Source organism: Cetorhinus maximus, chromosome 1, assembly GCF_964194155.1.
Source record: "Cetorhinus maximus chromosome 1, sCetMax3.hap1.1, whole genome shotgun sequence".
NCBI classification, from domain to species: Eukaryota; Metazoa; Chordata; class Chondrichthyes; order Lamniformes; family Cetorhinidae; genus Cetorhinus; species Cetorhinus maximus.
Genome location: NC_135879.1, coordinates 199,047,674 through 199,073,533, shown reverse-complemented (window position 1 = coordinate 199,073,533; position 25,860 = coordinate 199,047,674). Strand labels below are relative to the sequence as shown.

The window sequence follows — 25,860 nt, the reverse complement described above, 5'->3', positions numbered from 1 at the left end:
AGGAAAGAGGGCAGATATGAAAATTAGCCTCAATGTCCCTGGGTTAGAATGGGTCAAAGATCAGCAGGAGTTTCTGTGCCTCAATGCCATTTAGTAACCTCTAATGGAAAGTGAACATGTGTTCGTTTCAGATGAGGACAGAACTCACTTTGCCTGTGATTCCTCCTCCCCACTCATCCCTACCATAAGCAACAGCCTATAGGCTCACAAATGAAGACTGACCACTTTAAATGAGTTCCTGGAGGGCTGAGTTCCCCGCGGATTTCTGATAGACAGGATTGAGCTTAACTGTGATCCTTCCACAGTTGAATAACTTATCAACATTCAATGAGCAGGCACACAAATGAAAAATGAGCACTCGGGTAATGCACCGAAGTGTGGCCACCCATATAGAATTGTATCTCAGCAAGAATTAGACCCTTTACAAAAGAAAGAATAAATACATTAAGCTAAACGAAATAAGGAATACAAAAAAAAATCCGTAAATCCCAGGTTTAACTTTCCAATCTGCGTTGAATTAGCTATAAATACAGTGGAATCCTGTTATGTGGTGTAGGCTGGGATGGCAATATAACAGGGTCCATATACCAGGAACTGTCGAAAGCATTTTGTTTCAACTATTCTCTCCTTAGCAACCCGTTTCTACACTTTTGGAGCCATCCCCACTAAACCCTTTCTCTTTGTTTAAATGTTTAAGCATTTCAGAATGTTTCCTCTATTGTTTCATAATGTGAATGACTGAGCTCACAGTCATTTGCGTTGTAGTAAAATATTACCAGAATCACATCCGGCGTTAAAGCTTCTGGTGGTTTTGCACTATGCTCACGATTCTTTTGAAAAATTGATGTGTGGGAACATATTGCTTTCATATGAGGGATCCCGTTCCATTTTTCAGCTTTTTCTTTTCTTTTGCAAGGTTTGCCGAAGTATTTTCATGAATAGATGAATGTTCCCATTTTAGACATAGATGGAAGATTCGACTACTTCAGTTCTGTGATTGTGTTTCTGCACCAATATTTTTAAAAACATGTTGCTTATTTGAGAACAGAACGAATTAAGTCTGTTCTTTGTTTTAATACATTTCTCTAATTCTACACCATAACTTTCCCCCTTCAAATGGTGCAGAACATCAGTCCGGCAGATGTTTTATGACGTAACAGGTGTGTTTGTGTCTTCAAAGCCGAAAAAGACATTCAGTGCTGAAAGGGGTAATTATGGCAATTTATAAGTTCTCCTTTTGGCTCAGTTGGTAAGTGAAATAGCCAGTATGGAACTGAGCCATTCAAACAAGGAAGGTCCCAGGTTTAATGTTCCAGTCTGCGTTGAGTTAGCTGGTAAGAGCCAATAGGCATGCTATACTTGCTTTTCAGTATCACTCGACTAAGGAGTGAAAGAATCATGCAAAATTGTATGAGGCACATTCATTACCCCGATTCATTCATTCATGCCCCTGAGGCACATTCATTACCCCCTCCAACTGAGTTGAAAGCAGGTAAGTCTGGGAATTGATCGAGAACAGGATAGGGCTTAGCTGTGATTTCGCTCTGCTCTGCAGGTCATATTGCTTGTTGACACTTGGAATTACAATTGTGTGAGATGTAAAACGGGCTGTTGACTCACGCTCACCCATTTTGCACTATTGTACAAAGTCAAGATCAACCCCTTACAGTCTAGACTAAAGCACTGGAGACAGCTAGTGTCTATGGGACTGTGCTCTACTGTGAATCCAGCAGCTACAGGAGAAGGGAAGAAAGAATTAGGAAGCAGAAGAAGAAATTACTGCAAGTTACGCATTGTTTCTATAGAGAAGGGCCTGCAACCATTTAAACTCACTGCATAATAATTAGACCATTTAAAATGGTTGTTGATATTACTTTCCAAACAATTCATGGCAGCATTTAGTCAACATCACCACACTTTGTAAACTTTTATTTAGCCAAAAGGATGACTGAATACATCCAAATTAATATTTCTATGAGATATCTTGAGTTTTCTTCTACTAAACTAGCATGTTTGATTCCACCCTCATTCTGCCCGGAATATCAGTGGAACATGAATGTGCCCTAGGTGAGAATGATCAAAACCCAGGAAATACTTTTATTTGATTGCCCTTCATTTCTAATTTTGTGCCTCCTCTCATGAAAGTGCTGACTTGCTTTAAGATATGATTGCGTGAGCTGTTAATTTCCCTTCCCTATCTTGTCCAAAGGGTCACATCCATTGACTGGGACAATGGTTGTATGGGTTTTGCATCCAAGCTTGATTTTGTCCTAAACCAGCATACACACACACACACACACACACACTCACAGCTGGGATCAGTGCATGGGGTGGAAACCATGGCCCAGGAGCAATGTAGCACACATGTCATGATCTTGGCTAAGATCAGGAAATTTTCCTAACCTGATTTTCTACAAAAAATGCACATTGCAATGGGATAAAAATTGCGTTATTTTATTTAGTTTTTTAAACTGCAATCCTATGAATATTTTAAGGACTGAAGCAATTTGATAAATTGAAGTGTGCTCTTTAACAGAAAAAGGTTTTGTTTCTTGAGTAAATAACATTTGTAAATATTTAGCAATTTAATTCAGAATTGCAATTCTCAAAAGCCTGGGAGTTAAACTATATCATCTGGACTACAATAGCTCCGATCGTCTAAGGGTCATTGTAAAAATGGAAAAGGCCAATGTGGAGGTTATATCAAAGAACTGCACATTTCTTTAATCTGGCCGTAGCCACAGACTTACAAAGTCACATGCCTCAGATGTATTTTTTTTCCTCTCTCTCTCTTCCTGGGTCTGTTTCTTAAAGGCTTTGTGCTGCTGCCAAAAGTCACTTTGCCCAACCATCAGTAGTCAGATTAATGGGCAATCAATACCCAGTGCATTGCGGAACCATTAGCATTGCAAAAATCAGTTATTCAGCTGTCTCCTGTGACAGCTATCTCATGAAAGTCTTTCCTTACCCTTCCCCCTCCTTCTAGGAGACGATTTCTACATCAAGCAGCACTACACAAGGGATAAAAACCATGCTAATGTCATTTTGCCAAGTGTGCATTAATAATACAGTTTTGGCAGGTAGCCATTATTCCTACCAAGAGATGTATGATCGTTATCACCGCAGACTGACATCCAGATGGTCCTGAAAAGCCCAAATCCCTTCGCAACTTGGGCAAGGTATCTGATGTCACCCAGTCCCGGGCTGAAATATGTTGCCTTAATGCTCAACTGTCACATTTCCCTTTTTGTTCTTGTTCTTTAACCTTTATTTTACTCCTTTGTTCTTGGGCACATTGTCGAGGCTTCAATCTAAAACTGTTTCCATGGAAATCATTCATTTAGCTTCTATGATGTACTGGCTTTAAAAAAATGGATAAAGCAAGGGATATGAAAACGCATCAATTTGATAACAGATGACATTTTTCTAGTAATCTTTTAATGAAAAACATTAAGTCAAAGTCATGCCTGGTGCGGTGTTCTTGCCATTGCGTTTTGTGTTTCAGTTAATTCATTACAGAACTGATGACTAGATATAGTTCATTCATCCTGTGTGCATGATCAATTTGTTATACATGCCAAACATTTAAATGTATTTGATGGTTAATAAATTGTACCTAACTATGAGGCTCATTTTTTCCTTTCTAAGGGCTTAGTTAAGCAAAATCAATATTTCTTCATTTTTAATTATTTGTGTTTTCTTTCTTAATGGAGACATGTTCCCACTTATAATATGGACCTGCCATGTAAGTTTTTATGGCTAGTTTAGGCTTCACTCTTTTGTAAGCTGCTTCTGGTTCTAAAACAATTATACATAGACAGTTGCATGTTTTTGTCCAACCAACTCCACTCATCTTCTGAAGGAGCTTACTCTTGCTCAGATATGATTCCATGTAGACTGATAGCACTCCAGTACCCTACCCAAGTGACCATTCTTTTGTGGGAGTCAAGGCAGTGATGTTGGAAAAGCTATTCAATAGTACAGGGTGCCAAAGCTGAATACAACCCAGTGCTTTAGAGTATACTTTCTAATAGGGGTTGTTGGATAGTGACCAGAAGCTAAAACACTTTCTGCTTCCTTACCTCTTTAGTTTAAGGGGATTGAGGCAAATTATAGCTCTCCAACTGCTTTCCCGACTAAGATGTATTAACTCACCACAGACCACAGATAAGCTGGTCTGCACTGTTCAATACCAAAGTGGGTGATACAGAACTATCTACCTATATTTACTACATTTATCCACAAGGCCATTAGAGAACTTTTTAAAATTAATTCTCAGGAAGTGGACATCGTTGGCTAAGCCAGCATTTATTGCCCATCCCTAATTGCCCTTAAGAAGGTAGTGGTGAGCTGCCTTCTTGAACCACTGTGGTCCATGTGGTGAGTTAGTTAGGAAGATCCAGGATTTTGAACTAGTGATGATGGTGCAATGCATTTTCAAGTTAAGGTGTCATGGGACTTGGAAGAGAACTTGGAGATCGTGGTATTCCCATGTGCTTACTGCTCTTGTCTTTCTATGTGGTGGAAGTCACGGGTTTAGAAGATGGTGCCAAATCTTGGCAAGTCGCTGCAGTGTATTTTGTGGATAGAACCATAGTGTCATTACGACACAGAAGGAGGCCATTAGGCCCATTGAGTCCATGTTGATTCCCTGGAGAGCAATTGAGTCTGTCCCATTCTTCCACTTTATCCCCATAGCCCTACAAGTTTATTTTCCTCAAGTGCCCATCCAATATCCTTTTGAAATCATTGATTGTCTCCACTTCTACCACCCTCTGTGCTCCCAAGTCCTTCATCAGTTAATAGGAACAGCTTTTTGTTGTCTAATCTATTCAAATCTGTCATAAATTTGTCCACCTCTATTAAATCACCCCTTAATTTCCTTTGTTCCAAGCTCACACCAACGCCTACCACAGAACCAAAGAAGGAATAGAACTAGGCCAACAGCCTCAGTCTCACCATCAACTCCCCTATTTAATCAACAAATCCCTCCCCTATAAATTTATACCCTGAGACTGTGATGACACATCAACCCCTGCCACAGAGGTAAAGCAGTAAACGTATGAACGCGACAAGTCCAGCTTCTTCAACCTAACCTTGTAGCTAAAATCCCTCATCCCTGGAACCATCCTAGTAAATCTCCTCTGTAGTATCTCAGCCCTCACATCCTTCCTAAAGTATGGTGACCAGAACATAATAATCTAGCTGTGTCTTGACCAGAAGCTTTTTAAAGTTCAGCATATCTTCCCTATTTTTGTATTTAATACCTCTGTTTATGAAGCCCAAGATCCCACATGCTTTGCTAATTACTCTCCCAATATGTACTGACGCCTTCAAATATCTATGCACATGAACACCCACATCTCTTTGCAGACTCTTTAGAACTGTGCCATTAAGTCTATATTGCCTCTCCCTACCTGTTCTGCCAAAATGCATCACCTTACACTTCGCTATTAAATTCCACACATCACTTCTCTGCCCATTCTGCTAGCCTAAATTAAGACATAAGAACATAGGAACATAGAACTTAGGAACAGGAGTAGGCCATTCAGTCCTTTGAATCTGCTCCGCCATTCGATTAGATCATGACTGATCTGATTGTGGTCTCAACTCCACTTTCCTGCATGCCCCGTGTACCTTGACTCGCGTGTCAATCAAAAATCTACCTAACTCAGCCTTGAATAAACTCAATAACCCAGCCTCCACTGATTTCTGGGGAAGAGAGTCCCACAGACCAACAACCCTCTGAGAGAAAAATGTTCTCCTCATCTCCATCTTAAAAGAGAGACCTCTTATTCTTAAATTGTGACCCTTAATTCTAGCCTCCCCCATAAAAGGAAATATCCTTCCAGTTTCCACCCTACAAAGTCCCCTCAGGATCATATATGTTCCAATAAGATCACCTTTCATTGTTCCAAATTCCAATGGGATTAGGCCCAACCTACTCAACCTTTCTTCATAAGATAAAGCCTCTTATCCCAGGAATGAGTCGAGTGAACCTTCTCAACTGCTTCTAATGCAATTGTATCTCTTCTCTTCTAAGGAGACCAAAACTGTGCACATACTCCAAACATGGTTTTACCAATTCCCTGTACAGCTGCAGTTAAAATTCCCTACTTTTATATTCCATTCCCCTTGCAATAAACATCAGCATTCCATTTGCCTTCCTAATCACTTGCTGAACCTGCATACTCACTCTTAGTGATGCACGTACCAGGCCACCCAGATCCCTCTGTACCACCGAGTACTGCAATCTCTCTCCATTTGAATAATATGTTGCTTTTCTATTCTTCCCGCCAAAGTGGACAGGTTCACATTTTCTCACATTACGCTCCATCTGCCAAATTTTTGCCCGCTCACTTATATCCCTTTATCTATATCTCCTTGTAGACTCTTTACCTCCTCTTGACAACTTTCTTTCCTACCTATTTTAGTGTAATCAACAAATGTAATTGCTACACATTCAGTTACTTCATCTAACTGTGTCCTGTTGCAGTCAATTGGTACCATCCTCACTGTCTGCTACACCTCCAACTTTTGTATCATCTTTCACACTGCATTCCACCATGCAAGTCATTTATAAATATTAAAAAAAACAATCATCCTAGCACTGAACCTTGGGAAACATTACTGTCTACCATCCTCCAGTCTGAAAAATTACCATTTACCATGGCTTGCTGCTTTCTGTCCTTAAGTCAATTTTTGTACTTGAGCCAGTGCACACTGCAACCACATTGCAACAGTGGTGAAGGAATGAATGTTTGAGGAGGTGGATGGGATGCCAACCAAATATGCTACTATGTCCTGAATGTTGTGAGCTCCTTGAGTTGTTGCTGCAGCTGTACTAGAAGTGGGGAGTCTTCCCTAACACCCATGACTTGTACCTTGTAGATGTTAGAAAGTTTCTGGGCAGTCAGGAGGTGAGTCATTTGCTGCAGAATACCCAACCTTTGACCTGGTCTTGGAAGCACAGTATTTATGTGACTTGCCCAATAGTTTCATGTCAATTGTGACTCCCATGACGTTGATGATATTGCCATTGAATGTCAAGGGGAGGTGATTAGGCTTTATCCTTTTGGAGATGGTCATTGCCTGGCACTTGTGCAGTGGAAATGTTATTACTTGTTACTTATCAGCCCAAGCCTGGATGTTGCCCATGTCTTGGGTGTGGGTATGTACTGCTTCACTATCTTAGGAATTGCAAAATAATAGAACACTATGTAAAGTGGGGTAACTGATTAGGATGGACATGTATTAATAGCTTTAGAATATACAAATGTAGTTATGAGAGCTCTTTCTAAGCATGATGGGAAATATAGCCAACTCACAGGCATGATGGGTAGGTACTGTGGGAATCCAACTAGCAATCACAAGTCATAAAACTTTTAATGACCTTCACAGGATGGGTAAACAAATGTTAGGGTGATAAGAGCACAGACTGGGAGGCATTAGGACCAAGGCATTTCTCAGCCTCCCAGTAAGATAACAGAGACACCTACAGTCTGAATAATTCTGCTTATTAAGTATGTAACTAGAGATTGTACTTGGCAGTATAGTGAAATGTGATAAGTAAAAGATATAAATGTTACGCAGCCTTTGTATCAGTGAGGCACTGTGTAGAACCAGGCTGTGTCCTCCCAGCATATGCTTGCAAATACAAGACCTAGGTTACTCGCAGCTCACAGACTTGAGCGGTTTGCAATCAGCAGTGAATGTCCCCAGCTCTGACCTCATGATGAGGGAAGGTCAGTGATAAAGCAGCTGGACCTCAGACACCACCCTGAGGGACTCCTGCAGTAATGTCCTGGATCTTCAACAATCACAATGATCTTCCTTTGTATTTGATATGAATACAACCTGTGAAGATTTTCCCCCTGATTCACATCGAATTCAATTTCAATTTTGATGAAAGTCACGACCGGAGATGTTCACCTTGTTCTCTCTCCGGAGGTGTTGCCAGACCAGCTGAGTATTTCAGCATTTTCTGTTTTTATTTCAATTTCATTAGGGTTCCTTGGCTTGACATTCAGTCAAATGCTGCCTTTATGTCAAGGGCAGTCACTCTCACTTCACCTCTACAATTCTGCTCTTTTGTCCATATTTGGAACAAGGCTCTGGAGCCCATTACTCCAGGTGAAACCCAAACTGAGCATCAGTGAGCAGGCTATTGATAATTGTCACCTGAAATCGCCATTGGCAGCACCATCTATCCCTTTGAAGCTGAGTGGTCCTGGCAAAACCCAAACTGGGCATCAACTGAGTAGGTAATTGATGAATAATTGTCATTTGATAGGATTGTTGAAGATACCTTCCCCATTATTTTACTGACAATTGAGAGTAGACTGATGTGGTGGTAGTTGGCCAGATTGGAATTGTCCCACCTTTTTTTATGCGCAGGACATACCTGGACAATTGCCAACTTTGTCAGGAAGATGTCAGTGTTATAGCTATATTGGGACAGCTTGGCTAGGGGCGTAGCTATTTCTGGGGCACAAGTCTTCAGCACTCCAACTGGGATGTATGTTTAGCTTGTTCTTGATATTCATATTTTAACCATTACAGCACATCCATTTAGGCTCCATCTTTGGCCACCAACACTTATTGGAGACTATTATTCATGATTGCACCACTATTTTTGCATAACTGTTAGTTCTATTGTCATTTCGTTAGATCTTTGCTTCCCACTTTGCCTTTTCTATCGCCCGAATAGTGGGATAATCCACCTCAGCTTCAAAGACGGGATCATCACGCTACTGGATATTTCCATTGATATCATCTATATCATTTTTAAGTTTTGGAGACCCCATTATCTTGTCTCTTATTCCAGCTACATTCCTTTCCTTCCCGCAGACAACCCAATTGATGGAATATAGTCTCCAGGGTATATAATTTAAGGAAGATAGGGTTCAAAAATTGTAAGAGTCATACTGGATTTGAAACATTAACTATGTTTCTTGCTCCACAGATGCTGCCAGATCTGCCGAGTTTTTCCAACACTTTTGGTTTTTATTTCAGAACTCCAGCATCAAAAGTATTTTTGCTTTTATTCCAAAATTATATATTGCTGTTGAGTCATTCAACATTGTAGCTGTTGAGCAGATTTAATGGGACTTTGAGAGAAATTTCTGCGGGGATTTAGTGCACTTTACAAAACCATACCTCCATGACTTAAGTATAATCCCGTTAAGACAATTGCTTTGATCATCTATCTTAAAAATCAATGTGTAACATATTAAAATTGTATCCCAGTCTTCATAGAAATCACATTCCAGATATCATACACCTTATATCAAACTGCTTGACAGAATACTATTTTGTTTTAAATGAGAAAGAAAGCCAAGTGAGAAATACTCTATGCAATAGGAAATTCTGAAGAATTACACATTTTTATGGAGCTTCCACTGTGTGTGTCTCTGTAAGGTAAATTTCACCTTCAGTGCCAAGGATGCAGCCAAATTTTCTCTTTTCTTCATGTCTATGGCCAATTCTAACCCAAGTGTGTCCATTTTCACCCAGAGCATGGCCTCAGAGTTCAGATAAAGCCCCGAAGTGCAAGTGTAAAGCATTTGATCCCCACAGGTAGACCCACTTGCACTTTACGTTAATTGTTGACAGATAGCCTCGGGAGGGAGAGATCAGCCATCATTAGTGACCTATATGAATAATTGCCTTGTTTACTTTAAAACCCATCTTAGGTGCACTAAAAACATTATTTTTTGTCTAAAAAAAATCATGAAATGACAATTCTGTAAAAGAAACATAATTTCCAGTTTACAATTTGTAGCAGAACTAAGAGACAAAAACACTCACATGTTGCCAGTCATCCAGAATGACTGGCTTGTACCTCAGGAAGTACTTGAGAGGGATAGAATCTGGCTCCGGCCATGTCAATGGATTCCTCCATTTAACTTCCAGTCTGCGAGGGGAGTCAGGAATTGTATTTACTTCAATTATCTCTGGAGGGTCTGGCTTCACTAGAGGGAGAGAAAAAAAAAATCAGACCAATAAGAATTTGCTTTTTGCATGTGGTTCCATGATGCTTGATTAAAGGTCAGCCCCCTCAAATGCATTTTTACATCACATTTAAAGATGACACAAGAGAATAGTTTTCATTCTCTTCAGCTTCTACCATTTTGTTGTAATCATGGGTGACATGATCCTCCTTCTCTGTTGTCACTTCTAGCTCCATATAAGCTCAAAACTTTCCCCCTCTCCTACGTGTTTAAAAGAGATTGCTGGCTTGGTAGAGGAGCCATTACTTTCTAGACATTTTTACATTTAGTGCTTCCGTAGCTCAGGACATGGAGGACCAATGTTTGAGTGCCAGCTCATTGGATTTACATTGCTGAAAATCAGCTTTCTTTTGTTGGTTTATAATTCTGATACTATTGGAACCTCTCGAGCCTGTTTGCCATTCAATTAGATCATAGTTGATCTGTATCTTAACTCCATCTACCCTTCTTTATCCTGTAACCCTTAAAACCCTTGCCTAATGAAAATCTATCAAGCTCAGTTCTGAGATTTTCAATAGACCTAGCTTCAACAGCTTTTTGAAGGTCATTCCATTCTATTTTATGAGTTTCAGAAATCCACTACTCTTTGTAGGAAGATGTGCATCCTGACATCATGAACTGCCTAGCTCTAATTTTAAGGTTATGTCTCCTTTTCAAGCTCGGGGAACTGATTTCAGCATTAAAAACACGCAGAAGCAGTTCATGGATAATGCTGTCCCATTGTCTAAGCGAAACAAGCACAAAAATAAAGGTCCCTTAAATAGACAAAATCTCAGTGTGGCACTAATGCCGATAAGTTTAGAATGTCACCAAGGTTGATAATTAGAAGAGAAGATAAAGTATATCAAGAAGTTTGGGTTATCTTTGACCTGTAGGATGATTCTGGATGATTCTGTTCAGCTTAAGCAGAAGATAAATTAGCTCGAGAAAGCTTGACTGGTCCAGCCAGGTCTCTTGATGATTAAACCAGCTCAGATTTTCTCACGTCTGAGTCCCTTGGACTTAAGAGAATGAAAATGGTAGGGGTATAGGTGAGGCAGTGGTTGAACAAGGAAGGAAGAAAGTTAGACAGGAAGAAACTTTTCCCCATGGTGGAGGGATCAATAACCAGGGGACATAGATTTAAGGTAAAGGGCAGGGGGTTTAGAGAGGGTGTGAGGAAGAATTTTTTCACCCAGAGGGTGATGGGAATCTGGAACACACTGCCTGAAAGGGTGGTAGAAGCAGAAACCCTCATAACATTTAAGAAGTATTTGGATGTGCACTTGCGATGCCATGGCATACAAGGCTATGGGCCTAGTGCTGGAAAATGGGATTAGAATAGTTAGGTACTTGTTTGGCTGGTGCAGACTTGATGGGCCGAAGGGCCTTTTTCTGTGCCATAGACCTCTATGACTCTAAGTCAACAGCTGCAGAGCTATTATGGTAAATAGAAATTCCAAAGGCTAGGAAGTTGGAACTTTGGAAGAGCAGTTGTAAAAAATTGCTTGGGAAGATTTTTATTCTAAGGAATGCTGGGGGTGCATGCACAAAGAAAAATAATTGAAAATGGATGGGTGGATGTAGGGTAGACAAGGAAGTGATCAGAGATATTTGTCAGTGATTGAGACTATTCAAGTACAGAGGCCAGGAGAAATGGCAAGGCTAAAGGGCTGTCTCTGAACATGGATGGGCAAACTTAAATGGAAGGCGCGAGATAAATTTTTGGCGTGTAGAGTTTTAGAAAAAAGAGAGATCCTTTAGAAACCTCCCAGGATCACAGAATCACACAGTGCAGAAAAGGCCCTTTGGCCCATCGAGTCTGCATCAACACCATCATACCTTAAGGCCTGTGAAATAGCCAGGTCATACATCAGGAGCCAGACTACTATTTTTTATGTCGCAGGAAATGCAAAGATTGAGTGCTCTCATTCACTGATGGGAAGGGTAAGCAGAACACACCCATTCCACGATCAGCACAAGGAAGTCCTTCCTGGACAGAAGGAAAAGCGGCTCTCAAGGAGGGCTAGCTCCAACAGGAGCCATAACTCCAGTACAGTAAGATCAGTGATCCCCTCCCAGATCAATTACCTTACTTCTGGCAAGATTTTTGACTGATCCTGGGAACCCATAAGGACTCATGCCAGCACTCAGCCTTTTCAGAGTGTAAAGGGCAGAATTGCCAAGGTAGCCCAGGAACTTATCCTGAAACGGGCATGAGATCTACCCATGGCATGTCCCATAGGAGTGTGGCAGTGTTAAAGAATGGGGCAGGCTTCAGGTGGAATCTGATTCTGTCTCATTTTCCAATCCCTTGACCATCAGTCCACCCCTTTTGCCTCTCAGTCTGGACCAGAATCTCAGGCTTTAAGATCATGCTGCGAATGCCATTTCTCAATGTTATATTTTATCCTTTTTATCTCAGATCCTCTTAACTACCCCCAATGATGTGCCATATAGTTCATGCATGCAAAAACACCCAACTATACTTGTGTGAATCCTTCTACTTTCTACACAGCATTCTGAGTGAAACAATCAAATAAGCATTAACTGTTGCTGAATTATGGCCAGTTTAGTTCTGTGGATTCATAAATACTAGTAATTATGTTGAGACTGCCCACACTTGCGGACTGTTAGCACATTGAGTTCATACATTGTCCTCCCATTTCCGTTGCTGAGCTTGGAAGTCCATCTTAAGTTGATAAGGATATTCCTCTGCTCTCTGCTGGCTCTGCAAGTTCCAGATGAAATAACTTCTGAATAGTTACAAATGTTAATGATATAAAGAACAACAAAGGATGACAAATCCCCAGGACCAGATAACTTGCATTTGAGAGTTTAAATGAAGTGGGTGGGAACATTGCAGGTGGCCTAACTATAAGTTTCTAAGTTCTCTCAATTTGGGAAGCATTCCATGTGATTGGAAAATTATGCATGCCACTCTGCTCCTTAAGGAAGGTGAGAGATAGGAAAACCAGGGAATTATGGACCAGTTAGCCTAAGATCTGTTGTTGAGAAATTACTAGAGATTAAAATTAAGGGTAAGGTAGCTGAACACCTTGAAAAATTTCAGCTGATCAGAGAAAATCAGCACTGATTAGTAAGGTATAGGTCCCTTTTTGGAGGTAGTTCAGTGTAGATTTACAAGAGTGATAACTGGACTCACAAGATATAGTTGAACCTCATGAAATTGAAGGAAAATTATCGGCTTTTAAATAGCAAGATGAGACTAGTGTTGGGGCTTCAGCTATTCACCATTTTTATTAACAAGTTAGATGATGGGATTGAAAACCACATGTCCAAATGACACAGGGGTAGATAGCATCGTAAACTGTGTAAAATGGAGACATAAAATTACAAAGATTAAGTGAATGGGCAAAACTGTGGCAAATGGATTTCTATGTAAGCAAATGTGAGGTCACCACTTCGGGCCTAAAAAAAAGATAGAATAGAGTACTTTCTAAATGTTGAAATGGGGAAAAACTAGTAAAGTGAAAGTGCAAAGGAACCTGGGGATCTAGGACCATAGATCTTAAAATGCTAAAGGTTAATGTAATGCTAGCCTTTGTATCTAGAGGACTAGATTACAAGGGCATACATGTCATGCTTCAGCTATATACAAAGCCCTGGTCAGACCGCACCTAAGGAAAGATATACTGACCTTGGAGGTAGTTCAGCGTAGATTTACAAGATTGATAACTGGACTCCAAAGGTTAAGTTATGAGGTGAGGTTACACAAATTTGAGTTGTATTCTCTGGAAATTAGAAGGTTAAGAGGGGGATTTGATTAAAAGTTCAAGATATTAAGGGGAGCTGGTAAGGTAGATAGAGAGAAACTATTTCTGTTGGTTTGGGAGACTAAGACTAGTGGGCATAGTCCAAACATTAGAGCCAGAGTTTCTAGGAGTGAAATTAAGAAACATTCCTATACACAAGGGATGATAGAAGTTTGGAACTTTCTTCCACAGTTGGAAATTGATGCTAGATCAATTGTAAATTTAAATCTGTGATTGATAGATTATTCTATCCAAAGGTATTAAAAGATATGAGGCAAAGGCAGAATTAGGTCCAAGATTAGCCATTATCTCATTTAATGGTGGAATACTTACAGACATTATAAGAAGGTTGGCAAAGAAGGCAAAAAGAAAATTTGGGACTAAGACACAGTCTTTTTCATTTCTGTATAATAGGAGTCCTCCAAATAATGAGTGAATTTTATTGATGTCAATAGCAAGTGTAGCAGAGATAATGGGCTGAATTTTAGTGCACCAAAATGGGTCCAGGTCAGATGTTAAAATTTTTAAAATCTGATCCCTGACCCTAACCCAAGTCCAACTGGCCCACTTTAGCATTTTTCAGAGGCGGATCAAGGGGTAGGCTGCCAACCTGTTCCCATGGTTGGCAATTTAAATATTTTAATGAGGCTGGAAGCCACTGAATTAATCCGATTTGTAAGGGCATGGTCAGGTTTCTCAGGCCTTGGGAAACTTGGCTGCTGAAGTGAGGTGAGGTCATCTTCAGGGAGAAAATAAGTGGGAGCTTTTTCTCGTCTCCCCCATCCAGCCCCACTCTGCTATTTTCCCAATCATCGGGCTCCAGCCCATACAAAGTTCCTAAGATCCCCCTGCATGGGGCTGTGGATGCAAATAACCTGGTTCTATGGCGTGCTCTGCAGTGCTCCCTGCCTGGCTGGAAGCCAAGCCTGAAAATTAGGCTGGCTTTCAGGCAAGGAACCTGCCAATGACAGAAGACTTAACACGTGAGGAAACTCAGACTTCTGGGTTTTTCATCTGAAACTCTGCTCCCCCCTGCTTATGTACTTGTCCAGTTAATCTCCAGCTGACTCTGTCAGAATACTGCCATGTGCAGTTATTGATTATGAAGAAAACGATCATAGATATCCTGCTACTGATATGATGTCACTGATACGCTACTAATACTGCTTTAGGCTTGAGTGGAGCATAAATGCTGCCATAGACTGGTTTGGCTGAATATACTGTTTATGTGCTATATTTTTTATGGACTGCCATGCTACACAAAATCTTTGGATTTATCTAGCACTCATTTTGAATTCTGTAAGCTATCTTGCAGCAATAAGTTTCCAAAGAAATAACAGCATACTTTTTAAACTTTGCAAACTAATTGGTCTCTTACTGAAATATTGTCCAACACTTTAAGGTCAGACGATGAAACACACCATATTCAATTTTATCATTAAGTAAAATTGGAGACAAGCAGTCAGGAAGGGTGTGGAAAAAGTAGAGGGAAAAAGAAATGACCAGATGGTGGAAAAGAGAGCCTGCTGGAAGGAGAAAAATCATCAGTTGACCTTGGGCCAATGCTATTTATCTGTGCCAGCTGCAGCCTACAGCCATTCGTGAATCGGCCTCTACAGCCACAACAGATGATGTTCAATACAGAAGTGACATTCACCCTGTGTGCAGTCCATCATCTCCCAAGACGGAAGGATGCCTAACTAACTAACTATTAAATGTATGTTGAATCCCCCCCTGTCAAGTGATCTCTGGCAGTGCATGATGTTATAAATTGGACAGATAAGACAAAGGTCATGGCTAAGATTCAGCATGCAATGAACGGAATTGTCAGTTAAGAGCTGTAGTAGTAACATGAAACCAAAAACATTTACAGTATATGTTCAGGGTTCTAATATCTTGAATACTATAGTCTTACAAGAGCACCACGAACTTTGCTAATGCTGTCAAGCTCTAGGGGCCATTAATGCCCTCTTCTAAAGATTGACACAGTCAGATCATGCACTTTGAATTGCCTGAAAAAGATAGATTTTAAAGATTTTGAGACTTAATGAATTAGATTAAAAATGTATTCCAAAAAGCTAAGGGTGCAGTAACATATGGTGAAGTTACAAGATTAGCAATCCAGGCGACTGGATGAAGATCTGTAGATATGAGTTTAAACTCAGTTAACTAAATCAATTTTGAATATAAGCTCTTACACATAATGGTGACCATGAAATTTCCAAATTGTTGCAAAAACCCATCTGATTCACCAATGTCTATTAGGGAAGGAAATCTGCCATCTTTACCTGGTCTGGTCTCTTCGTGACTTCAGGCTCACAGCAATGTGGTTGATTTATAACTAGTCTTTGAAATGGCCTAGCAAACCACTCGGTTGTATGGGGATTAAGGGCTGACCAGCATGAAATCCGGCCAGGCATTCATTCAGCACTGTTGGTGGGGGCAGGGGCATGGTGGGCACCGGGTCCAATGGTGACCCGAAGGGGGCTTTTAAAAGAGCACAGGCAGCTCCCTGAAGGCTGCCAGGAATTGATGAGGAGCCTCAGGGAGCTGTCCACGAGAGAGTATAAGATTTTCTACTTGGCACAAGTTATGGCCTCAGCTCCGCTAGGCAAGCCAAGCGGATGGGCAATGCTGGTGGGCAACCTGACCCCAGTTCTCTGATGAGTGCCTGTGCACCCTTGTGGAGGCAGTGAATGCCCAGCATGACATCCTCATGCTGCGGGATGGCAAGAGGAGGCCACTCCACCAGACGAAGAAGGCCTGGACGGAGGTGGCTGCCCAGGTGAGCAGGCATGGTGTTGTGCACCACAGATGGATCCAGTACCGGAAAAGTTTCAATCACTTTCTGGAGCTGTGTATAGATGTCTTGGAGAGTGGCTGTTCTTTGTGGCGCTCAGGGGGTGTGACATGCAAAGTGCCAAATGACACATATCCCTGTCCCGGCCAAGACTGGGAGATATGCCTGCTTGCCTTGGGTGTATAGAAGTGTGAGGTGAGCTAAGCTGACAGGCACCTCCACCTGGGTCTCCTTGGGGTGCGGGGTTGGGGGTTTGCGAGGCTGGTATGCTATGGCAGGTAGGAGGTGTACTAATGAATACACTTTGGTCAGCACAGAAGAGAAGCCATTAATGCGCTGGAGCGTGCAGGAACAGGTGTTGGGTGCCCAACCTGCTGATATTTTCCAAGTTTGAGATGGACGCTCTGGACATGGAGCACAAGTGTGGAGCAAAATCCACAGGCTGCAGAGAGGCAGAGGTCTCGGAAGAAGGTAAGAGTCCAGTGGACAGGTGAGAGACTGGGGAAGTGTGGAAGAGATGAAGGATCGTGCCATCTCCAATGAGAAGCTCTAATCAACAGTCCCCATTGCTCATCCAATCACAGTGCCTCAATGAGGCAGTTGTCCATTTGATAAGCAACCATTGTGCCTGCACAGTCACTTTGTTACAATGTAATCAATGACATATTCTCTTCCTCCCTCAGATATGCCATCCTCATGATGCCTGAGAGCCCCGAGGGCCCTCCTTTGACATCGGAGGAGGAGCCATGGACAGATGCACCGTGTCACATTGTCTCTCCGTTCAAAGCACCAGTGCAGACACAGGCACATCGGTGGGCAATAGCACATCGGATCAGATAGTAGTGCACAGTGGTAAGGGCACCTCACTCTCGCATGAGAGCTGGTGGAGGCACAGGGTGCCCAGGGCTCCGGCAGTCAGAGGCCTCTGGAAACCAGGACCGGGTTGGCGCAGCAGACTCGATGGGCCGAATGGCCTATTTTCTGCTCCTATGTCTTATGGGTTGAGTCTGAGGCAGATGATGAGCCTCTGGAGTTTTCCATCAGGTCTGCTGCCTGCTATGCTGGGTGTCCAGCAGGATGCACAGGAAGGTCTGGCAGAAATCCCTGAGGGTCTGCGTGCCATGGTCTCTGTCTTGGAGGAGTCCATGCAGGGCATGAGCACTGTGTTGACCCGGAGCTTCGAGCGCACAGCCTCCTCCATTGGGAGAGTGATGACTCTCATGGAAAGGCAATTCCAGGGCCAGAATCAGGGGTTTCTGGGGCTGCGCTCAGACCTGCAAACCAACACACTGGCAGTGACCTCAGCAGATCACTGTCGGTATGAGAGATAGATGAGGCACCTGGTGACTCTGCTGGTGCCTGTCCATCAATGGTGATCAGAGAAGTTCATACCAACCTCATGTTCAAGAAGGCAGCTCACCACCACCTTCTCAATGGCAACTAGGGATGGACAATAAAGCTGGCCTAGCCAGCAAAGCCCACATCACGTGAATGAATTTTTAAAAATGCTGGCGGATGAGCTGCATGTCACACCTGCGGGCTCCTCTCAGAGCACTCCAGTCAAAGGCAGCAGCTCCTCCACCTCTTGTACCAGTGTCCAGAGCATCTGATGAGGCCGTGATGACTGAGGAGTGCCCAGGCATGGTGCTGGACTCTCCCTCCCAGGTGCTGCCTGCACAGGCTCCGCCGGCCAGAGGACATCCGTCAAGGTCATCAGGGCCGACAGGACATCACAGTCAGCAGGCTGCATCCAATACTGCCAAGACACAGCACTCGCAAGCGGAAATTTAAGACACTGCAAACACAAGAGCGGTTGTCACAGGCGATATAACTTCAGTTGATACGTGTTCTCTGAATGAACGGAGAATCGAGGCCTATCCATTCTCCCTGCCTACCACAAAATTCATCACTTCTGCAGTCACGTTCTCCTCCTGGCCTCCTCTGGCACCTCATCAGACCCCATCAGTTGAGTCATCCTCTATGGCCTGTGGAGCTGCCTTGCTGTCTTCATCCTCCAGTGGGTCATCCTTGTCAGAGCCAGATTGAGTAGAGTGCGGCACACAAAGACAACAAGTGAGACACCCTCTGGAGGATGTTGCAGTGCTCCCCCTGACCAGCCCAGGCAGTGGAACCTCATCTTGAGCAGGCCACAATGGTCCTCTCAATTACTGCCCTTGTAGAGGCATGACTTCTATTGTACCTCTCCTCCGCTTCTGTCCTTGGGTGTCAGAACGGTGTCATGAGCCACCTTTTCAGGGAATAGCCTTTGTCAACCAGGAGCCAACCATCCAACTGAGCGACAAAGAGCCTTGGCACCTGGTTGTGCCACACGATGTGCGTATCTTGGGAGCTACCCAGGTACCTGGCGCAGACCTGAAAAATCTGTCCCCAGGGTCACAAACAATCTGGGCATTATGCAGTGGAAGCCCTTTCTGTTGATGAAGGCACCTAGCTCACCCACTGGCATCTTTATGGCCACATGAGTGCAATTTATGGCACTCTGGATGCGGGAACAATTGCAGCAAAGCCTCTGGCTCACTCAGCCTTGCTGGCTTTTTCGGTCCAGAAAAAAATGAAGTTTATGACCCATCTGAACAGAGCATCAGTGACCAGCTTGATGCAGCTGTTGGCGGCAGATCGGGAAACACCACATAGATCTCCCACTGACTCTTGGAGGCAAAAAAAGTTTAGGGCCACTGTTACCTTAAGAGCCACTGGCATTGGGTGTCCATCTACACAGTTTGAGGCAAGGCCATTCATCTGGCAAATGGAGGTCACAGGGTCCTAGTATGTATTTCAGACGTCCGGTCTCTGACTATCTGGAAACCAGAAAATTCCAGAAGTTTGGTTCCTGGAAGGTCTAACAAGAGCTGAAGAAATCATCTTCACAGCTATTAACTAAAATTCTTAGAATTCACCAGGAAAGTACTAAGTATTCTGAAAAATGTAGAGGAACTTAAGAAATCTATGCTTGTGCCAGATGCCCAGTGATCATGAGTAGGTTACCCAGTGATTCAAGCTCCGTCTAGTGCCTCGAATTGATTCCATGGAAATTGAAAGACCAAATATGAAATGAATTATTCTAAAGACTTTAACAGGCTGAACAAACTTTCTGGGGAGTAATAGATAGAAAAGAAACCCGATGGGATCCTTTCTGCAGCTTTATTTCACAGGTTATATCCAATGCTGCCAGAGTGAAGGAGGACATTTTCAGAATGGAAGGGCAAGCAGTAAATTTTCAGAAAGGAGCATGAATCTCTGGTCTAGCATTGTCAAATATCAAATGTCACGGTATAAATTTGCATTATTTCCGTAAACTAAATGAAAGTGTGCGATCTGAGAAATATATCACATTGGTGAGTCCCAATTGACCCCTAATTCAGAATTTTGACAAACATTAACTTGAAATGGCCATCCTTGCCAACAGCATTACTCCAAGCGACTATCATTTGCAGTTTCATTAGCAGCAGAATATTTGGAATGTCACATTCAGAGAGGCAGCCAAACGTTGACTGACTTTGGGTGGGAATTTCCTGTCCTGCCCAGCCCTGCCTGATATGTCAGAATGGATGTTAACCTAGTTTGTTGGGAAACCAAAACAAAACATGATCACTAATTCAAGACAACCTTTGAGAAACTCCAAGACAAAGGAATGATAGTCAATTTATTTGTCCAAAGTCACTGAAATCAATGCATCCAATAATCACTGGATAATTCCATCCTTTTAGTGGAAAAATTAACTAAATTATAAGGAGTACACTATACTAAGTGAGACGCCTGAATACTAGAAGACCAATATGCTATTTTCAAGGATGTGGTAAGTTCATCAAGAGTATGATTCAGGTAACTGCATTCCTCAATCAATGCTTATTTTTATGCACAATGTACCAGTAAAATTCACAGCATGCTTAACACAGAGGTCAGCAGGGTAAGAACAATCCCAAGGGACCATGTCCCTGGATTCTAATAGAAATGCAACACTAGCACTTTTGAATTTCCTCTTCAGCTTTTCAAGTGCTTGGTGTTTTTTTTTACTCCACCAATGCAAGTGTATTTAATATTCTTTCAGATACAGGCAGAGGTATTGGGGTATTCAGATTTTAGGAGAAATGCATGGGATCCAAAGAGTAGAGGGGCTGTCCTCTCCAGACATGAGGGAGTGATGGGCAGAGGGCCACATGTGCAAGTACAGCGAGCAGGTGTTTTCTTCATCCTTTTAATCCAAATTCACTTATTTGCTACTCCATGGATTCGAGATTGAATTAAGAACCCACAACACTACAACTAACAGCTCTTACAATGACACTAATGTACTTTTATATTGTCATTTGTTTAGTTCAGATTGTTGAAAAGCAGCATATGTGTGTCATCTACTCTTCTTTACCTTGCTAATAGTGGCTTCATTATGCTGACGAGAGACTCATGGAACATTTTCTTGAGTTGACAATGATATAATGGGGAGAAGGGAACCGGTTTTATCATTGCGATCCACTGCAGGCAGCTAACACATATGGACATGTGTTTTCCTGTGATCCAAACCAAACTAGCGCCAGTGTAAAAGTGCCTTAACTTTAACTTTAAAGCCACAATTAACTTTTTCAGTTGCCAAACAATACCTATAGCATTCTCATTAAATGAGATGGTTGAAGAGTTGGATCCCAGTGCATTCCTTGCTGTTACAGTCACCATGTACTTGCTTGTAGAAAACATTTCCAGAAATCTTATGTTGCACCTATTCTTGTGGTTGGGATCCTTTATGGTCTCAATTTCCTTCTCTCCATGCCTGCAAAAAACAGTTGCAATGTTGTCAGAAAAGAATAATCCTATGTAGGACATTATCATTTGCCTAGGAGAGAAACTTCAAATAATTTCACTATATTAGGGTTAAAATCTAACTGCCATATTCATATGAGGCATTAACATGTTTGTTAACATAGTGCAACAAACTTCCACCACATTAAACAAAACCTATTCTTCAAATACCAGAAGAGTGGTGCAAATGCAACACTTGGTGGCTCTGTATGTGCACTGCTCAGTGTGGTACTAAATCTTTCAACCCAATAAAGTTCAAGTAGGGGAAACTGGAGCAGTAGAATTGGCTTCAACTTCAGACGCACTAACCTAGATTATGCATTCAACTCCTGGAGGGGGACTTGAACCCTCCACCTTTTGACCAAAGTAGCTGTGCTATCAAGTGAGCCAAGCTGATAATACAAATTAATTTATCAGCACTTTAGACTTAAGCTCAAGTAATTCTCCATTGTTCAGTGCTTCTAGGCACGCAACAGGAAGGCTGTGGCAAATAGGGGTTTGGTCACAATTCAAATGATAAGCAAGTGAATATCAGCATTTTGATATCTGTTTATGCAAGATGGCTTTTTAATGAAGGCCCATTGTTGAATTAGGTACAATCCACATCATTTGCACATGACTGGAAATGTCATTATACCTTTGAACCTCATCATGGAGTGACAGCTACATTTGCTTTTGTAAATACTATTTGGGTTTTCTTTGTCCTGGAAATAGATGAAAGATGTGAACAGATTTTGCCAGTGGGGCAGTGTTTCTGAGGCAGATGGTTGATTGACAACTCTATACTCAGATGAAAATATACCTTGGGCTGACTTTCTTGGCTCGTCAGTTCTTCCTGTAACACTGTACTGCAGTTTATGTAGAGATAATCTTGAGGAAGTTGATGGACAATTATAAATTCCCACACATTGGAGTTAAAATATGATTGTGGGCCTATGTTGAGTGTTATTAGTAGAGTTAGTAAAATGATGCACTATTTTATCTTTGTAACCAAGTAGGGAATAAGTTAGAAGTTCTGTAAAAGTAGTGCAAGTTTCTGCCTTATCTCTTTCCATGGCTTATCTGTAACTTCTAATAAATCCATGCTGCAGTTAATAGCTTAAATCAAGGTCCAATAATGTTTATTCTTCCACATTAGGAAGTTGAGAAAGTCACAATATGCAAAATGTTATATCCTGGAATTAAAATGCAGTAACAAAGAATTTTTGTTCAACTCATGGGAAACCTATAATACCAGATATTACATTGTGGGCAGAATTTTCCCTCCGTCGCTGGGGGAAGTTTAGGAGCGGGCCCACCCAGCGTGATATCAGCCAGGAAGCGCTATGCGCTCCCTGTGCGGGCGGGGGGGGGAGAACCCCTAAACCGAGTGTGTGCTCTTTCGCGCATGTGCGCAAAAGAGCGCACTCATCTCCCTGAGGCTAAGTGCTGCCTCAGGGAGATCGGTGCCAAATTTAAAAATATTAACAATAGAAAAAAAAGGTTCCCCTGACATGTTCCCTCATGTGACACTGTCCCATGAGTTGGGACATGTCCATCACTTTCATTAACACTTGTATTAAAAATTTAAAAACCTACATGAAACCTCATCCCACCCGTGGATGAGGTTTCATGCTTTTTTTGAAGCCCGCCAGGGCTCTTGGCCTGCCCGCCAACCTTAAGGTTGGACAGGCAGGTCCATTAAGTACTTCAATTACTTTGTCAATTGCCTCAATTGGCCATTGACAGGTCGGCGGGCGCACAGCTGATTCTGCTGAGCCCCTGCCCACCTGAAAATTGAAATGAGGTGGGGTGACGTCGGGAGTTTCACCCGATGTCATCCCACGTCATTTTGCATGTCGGTGAGCAGACCCCGCCAGGGAAATCCTGGCCTATAAGGTCACAGCTTGGTTGTTAGGGAAGGAGAATTTGCTTAAGGAGTGGTCCTTATATTATTATTATTAGGTTTTATTCATAAGGTCAAGTGCAAAATCAAAAGACTTTGCAGCAAAAAGTGGAACTGGTTGCAGTGAAAAGAGGCTCCAGTGTGCACCAACTTGTTGCTTAACATCTTGAAGAACAACTCAAGCTAATAGCAGGTGTATCACTTTGGAAAGCTTTGGAGCAAAGGCCAGGATGAAATCATTGGCAGAGAGAAGACCAGATATGTAGTATTGGGCTTGGTCATCCAGAACATCATGGCAGTTTGCACATTGCAAGCTGTAATACTGAGGTTTCTCTGCCATGGTAAAGCCAGTTGTCTATTTGTTTTTTATCCATTCACATGATGTGGGCGTGGCTGGCTAGGCCAGCTTTATTGCCCTTGAGAAGGTGGTGGTGAGCTGCCTTCTTGAACCGCTGCAGTCCATGTGGTGTAGATACAGCCACAATGCTGTTAAGAAGAGAGTTTCAGGATTTTGACCCAGCGACAGTGAAGGAATGGCGATATATTTCCAAATTGGGGTGGTGAGTGGCTTGGAGGGGAACTTCCAGGTGGTGGTATTCCCAACTATCTGCTGCCCTTATCCTTCTCGGTGGTAGTGGTCGTGGGTTTGGAAGGTGCTGTCAAACAAACCTTGGTGAGTGCCTGCAGTGCATCTTGTAGCTGGTACACACTGCTGTTACTGTGCGTCGTTGGTGGAGGGAATTAATGTTTGTGGATGTGGTGCCAATCAAGCGGGCTGCTTTGTCCTGGATGGTGTCATGCTTCTTGAGTGTTGTGGGAGCTGCACTCATCCAGGTAAGTGGGGAGTATTCCATCACACTCCTGAATTGTGCCTTGTAGATGGTGGACAGGCTTTGGGATGTCAGGAGGTGAGTTACTCATTGCAGGATTCCTAGCCTCTGACCTGCTCTTGTAGTCACAGTATTTATATTGGTAGTCCAGTTCAGTTCCTGATCAATGCTAACCCTTATGATGTTGATAGTGGGGGATTCAGTGATGGTACTGCCATTGAATGTCAAGGGAGATGGTTGGATTCTCTTTTGTTGGAGATGGTCATTGCCTGACACTTGTGTGGCATGACTTTTACTTGCCACTTGTTAGCCCAAGCCTGGATATTGTCCAGGTCTTGCTGCATTTGGACATGGACTGTTTCAGTATCTCAGGAGTCGTGAATGTTGCTGAATATTGTGCAATCATCAGCGAACATTCTGACCTTATGATGAAAGGAAGGTCATTGATGAAGCAACTGTAGATGGTTGGGCCGAGGACACTACCCTGATGAACTCCTGCAGTGATGTCCTGGAGCTGCGATGACTGACCTCCAACAACCACAACCAGCTTCCTTTGTGCTAAGGATGATTCCAACTAGTGGACTTTCGCCCCGATTCCCAGCGACTCCAGTTTTGCCAGGACTCCTTGATTCCACACTTGGTCAAATGCGGCCTTGATGTCAAGGGCAGTCACTCTCATCTCACCTCAGGAGGTCAGCTCTTTTGCCCATGTTTGAACCAAGCCTGTAATGAGGTCAGGAGCCGAATGGTGGAACCAAAACTGTGCATCAGTGAGCAGGTTATTGCTAAGCAAGTGCCGCTTGACAGCACTGTTGATGACCCGTTCCATTACTTTTCTGATGCTCGAGAGTAGACTGATGGGGTGGTAATTGGCCTGGTTGGATTTGTCCTGCTTTTTGTGTACAGGACATACCTGTGCAATTTTCCACATAGCCAGGTAGATGCCAGTGTTGTAGCTGTACTGGAACAGCTTGGCTAGGGGCACAGCAAGTTCTGGAGCACAAGTCTTCAGCACTATTGCGGGAATATTGTCAGGGCCCATAGCCTTTGCAATATCCAGTGCCTTCAGCTGTTTCTTGATATCATGTGGAGTGAATCGAATTGGCCAAATACTGGCATCTGTGACTGGACCTCTGGGGAAGGCCGCGTTGGATCATCCACTCGGCACTTCTGGCTGAAGATTGTAGCAAATGCTTCAGCCTTATCTTTTCACTGATGTGCTGGGCTCTCCCATCATTGAGGATGGGGATATTAGTGGAGCCTTCTCTTCCAGTGAGTTGTTTAGTTATCCACCATCATTCAGACTGGATGTGGCAGAACTGCAGTGGTTAGATCTGATCCGTTGGTTGTGGGATTGCTTAGCTCTGTCTATCACTTGCTGCTTATGCTGTTTGGCACGCAAGTGTGTTATTGCTTCACCTCATTTTTAGGTATGCCTGGTGCTGCTCCTGGCATGTCTTCCTGCACTCTTCATTGAATAGCTTTAGTTTGAGCAAGTGATCACAGCTGTCACATGGAAATATGAACATATGCTTATGTAACCAGAATCATGTTGCTCTTAATGCTGTTGAACCACTTGGTATGGTATATGTCCTTGCTGTGTTAAAGAGGCTGCTGAATATTACCACTCACCATACCGCTTCTGTACCCACTATCTGCCTAATGAGGGCTAAGACAGAGCTCCTTGTCAGTTCTTTACAGACCAAAGACGAACTGCCTAATCTATCGGGGTGGAAAAGGGGAACATGTGGGACGCAATCTTGAT

The 25,860-nt window shown here is 42.6% G+C and overlaps 1 protein-coding gene across 1 annotated transcript in view; it reads right to left on the bottom strand.

The window, feature by feature from the left end:
* The window catches only part of cntfr (ciliary neurotrophic factor receptor), a 358,596-nt gene that overhangs the window by 65,217 nt on the left and 267,519 nt on the right, over positions 1–25,860 (bottom strand). Inside the window, exons 5-6 of the mRNA XM_078551607.1 lie at positions 21,185–21,351; positions 9,811–9,974 (exon numbers count right to left, since the gene is read on the bottom strand). Coding sequence (XP_078407733.1) covers positions 9,811–9,974; positions 21,185–21,351 — 331 coding nt within the window. The remainder of the gene's footprint in view (positions 1–9,810; positions 9,975–21,184; positions 21,352–25,860) is intronic.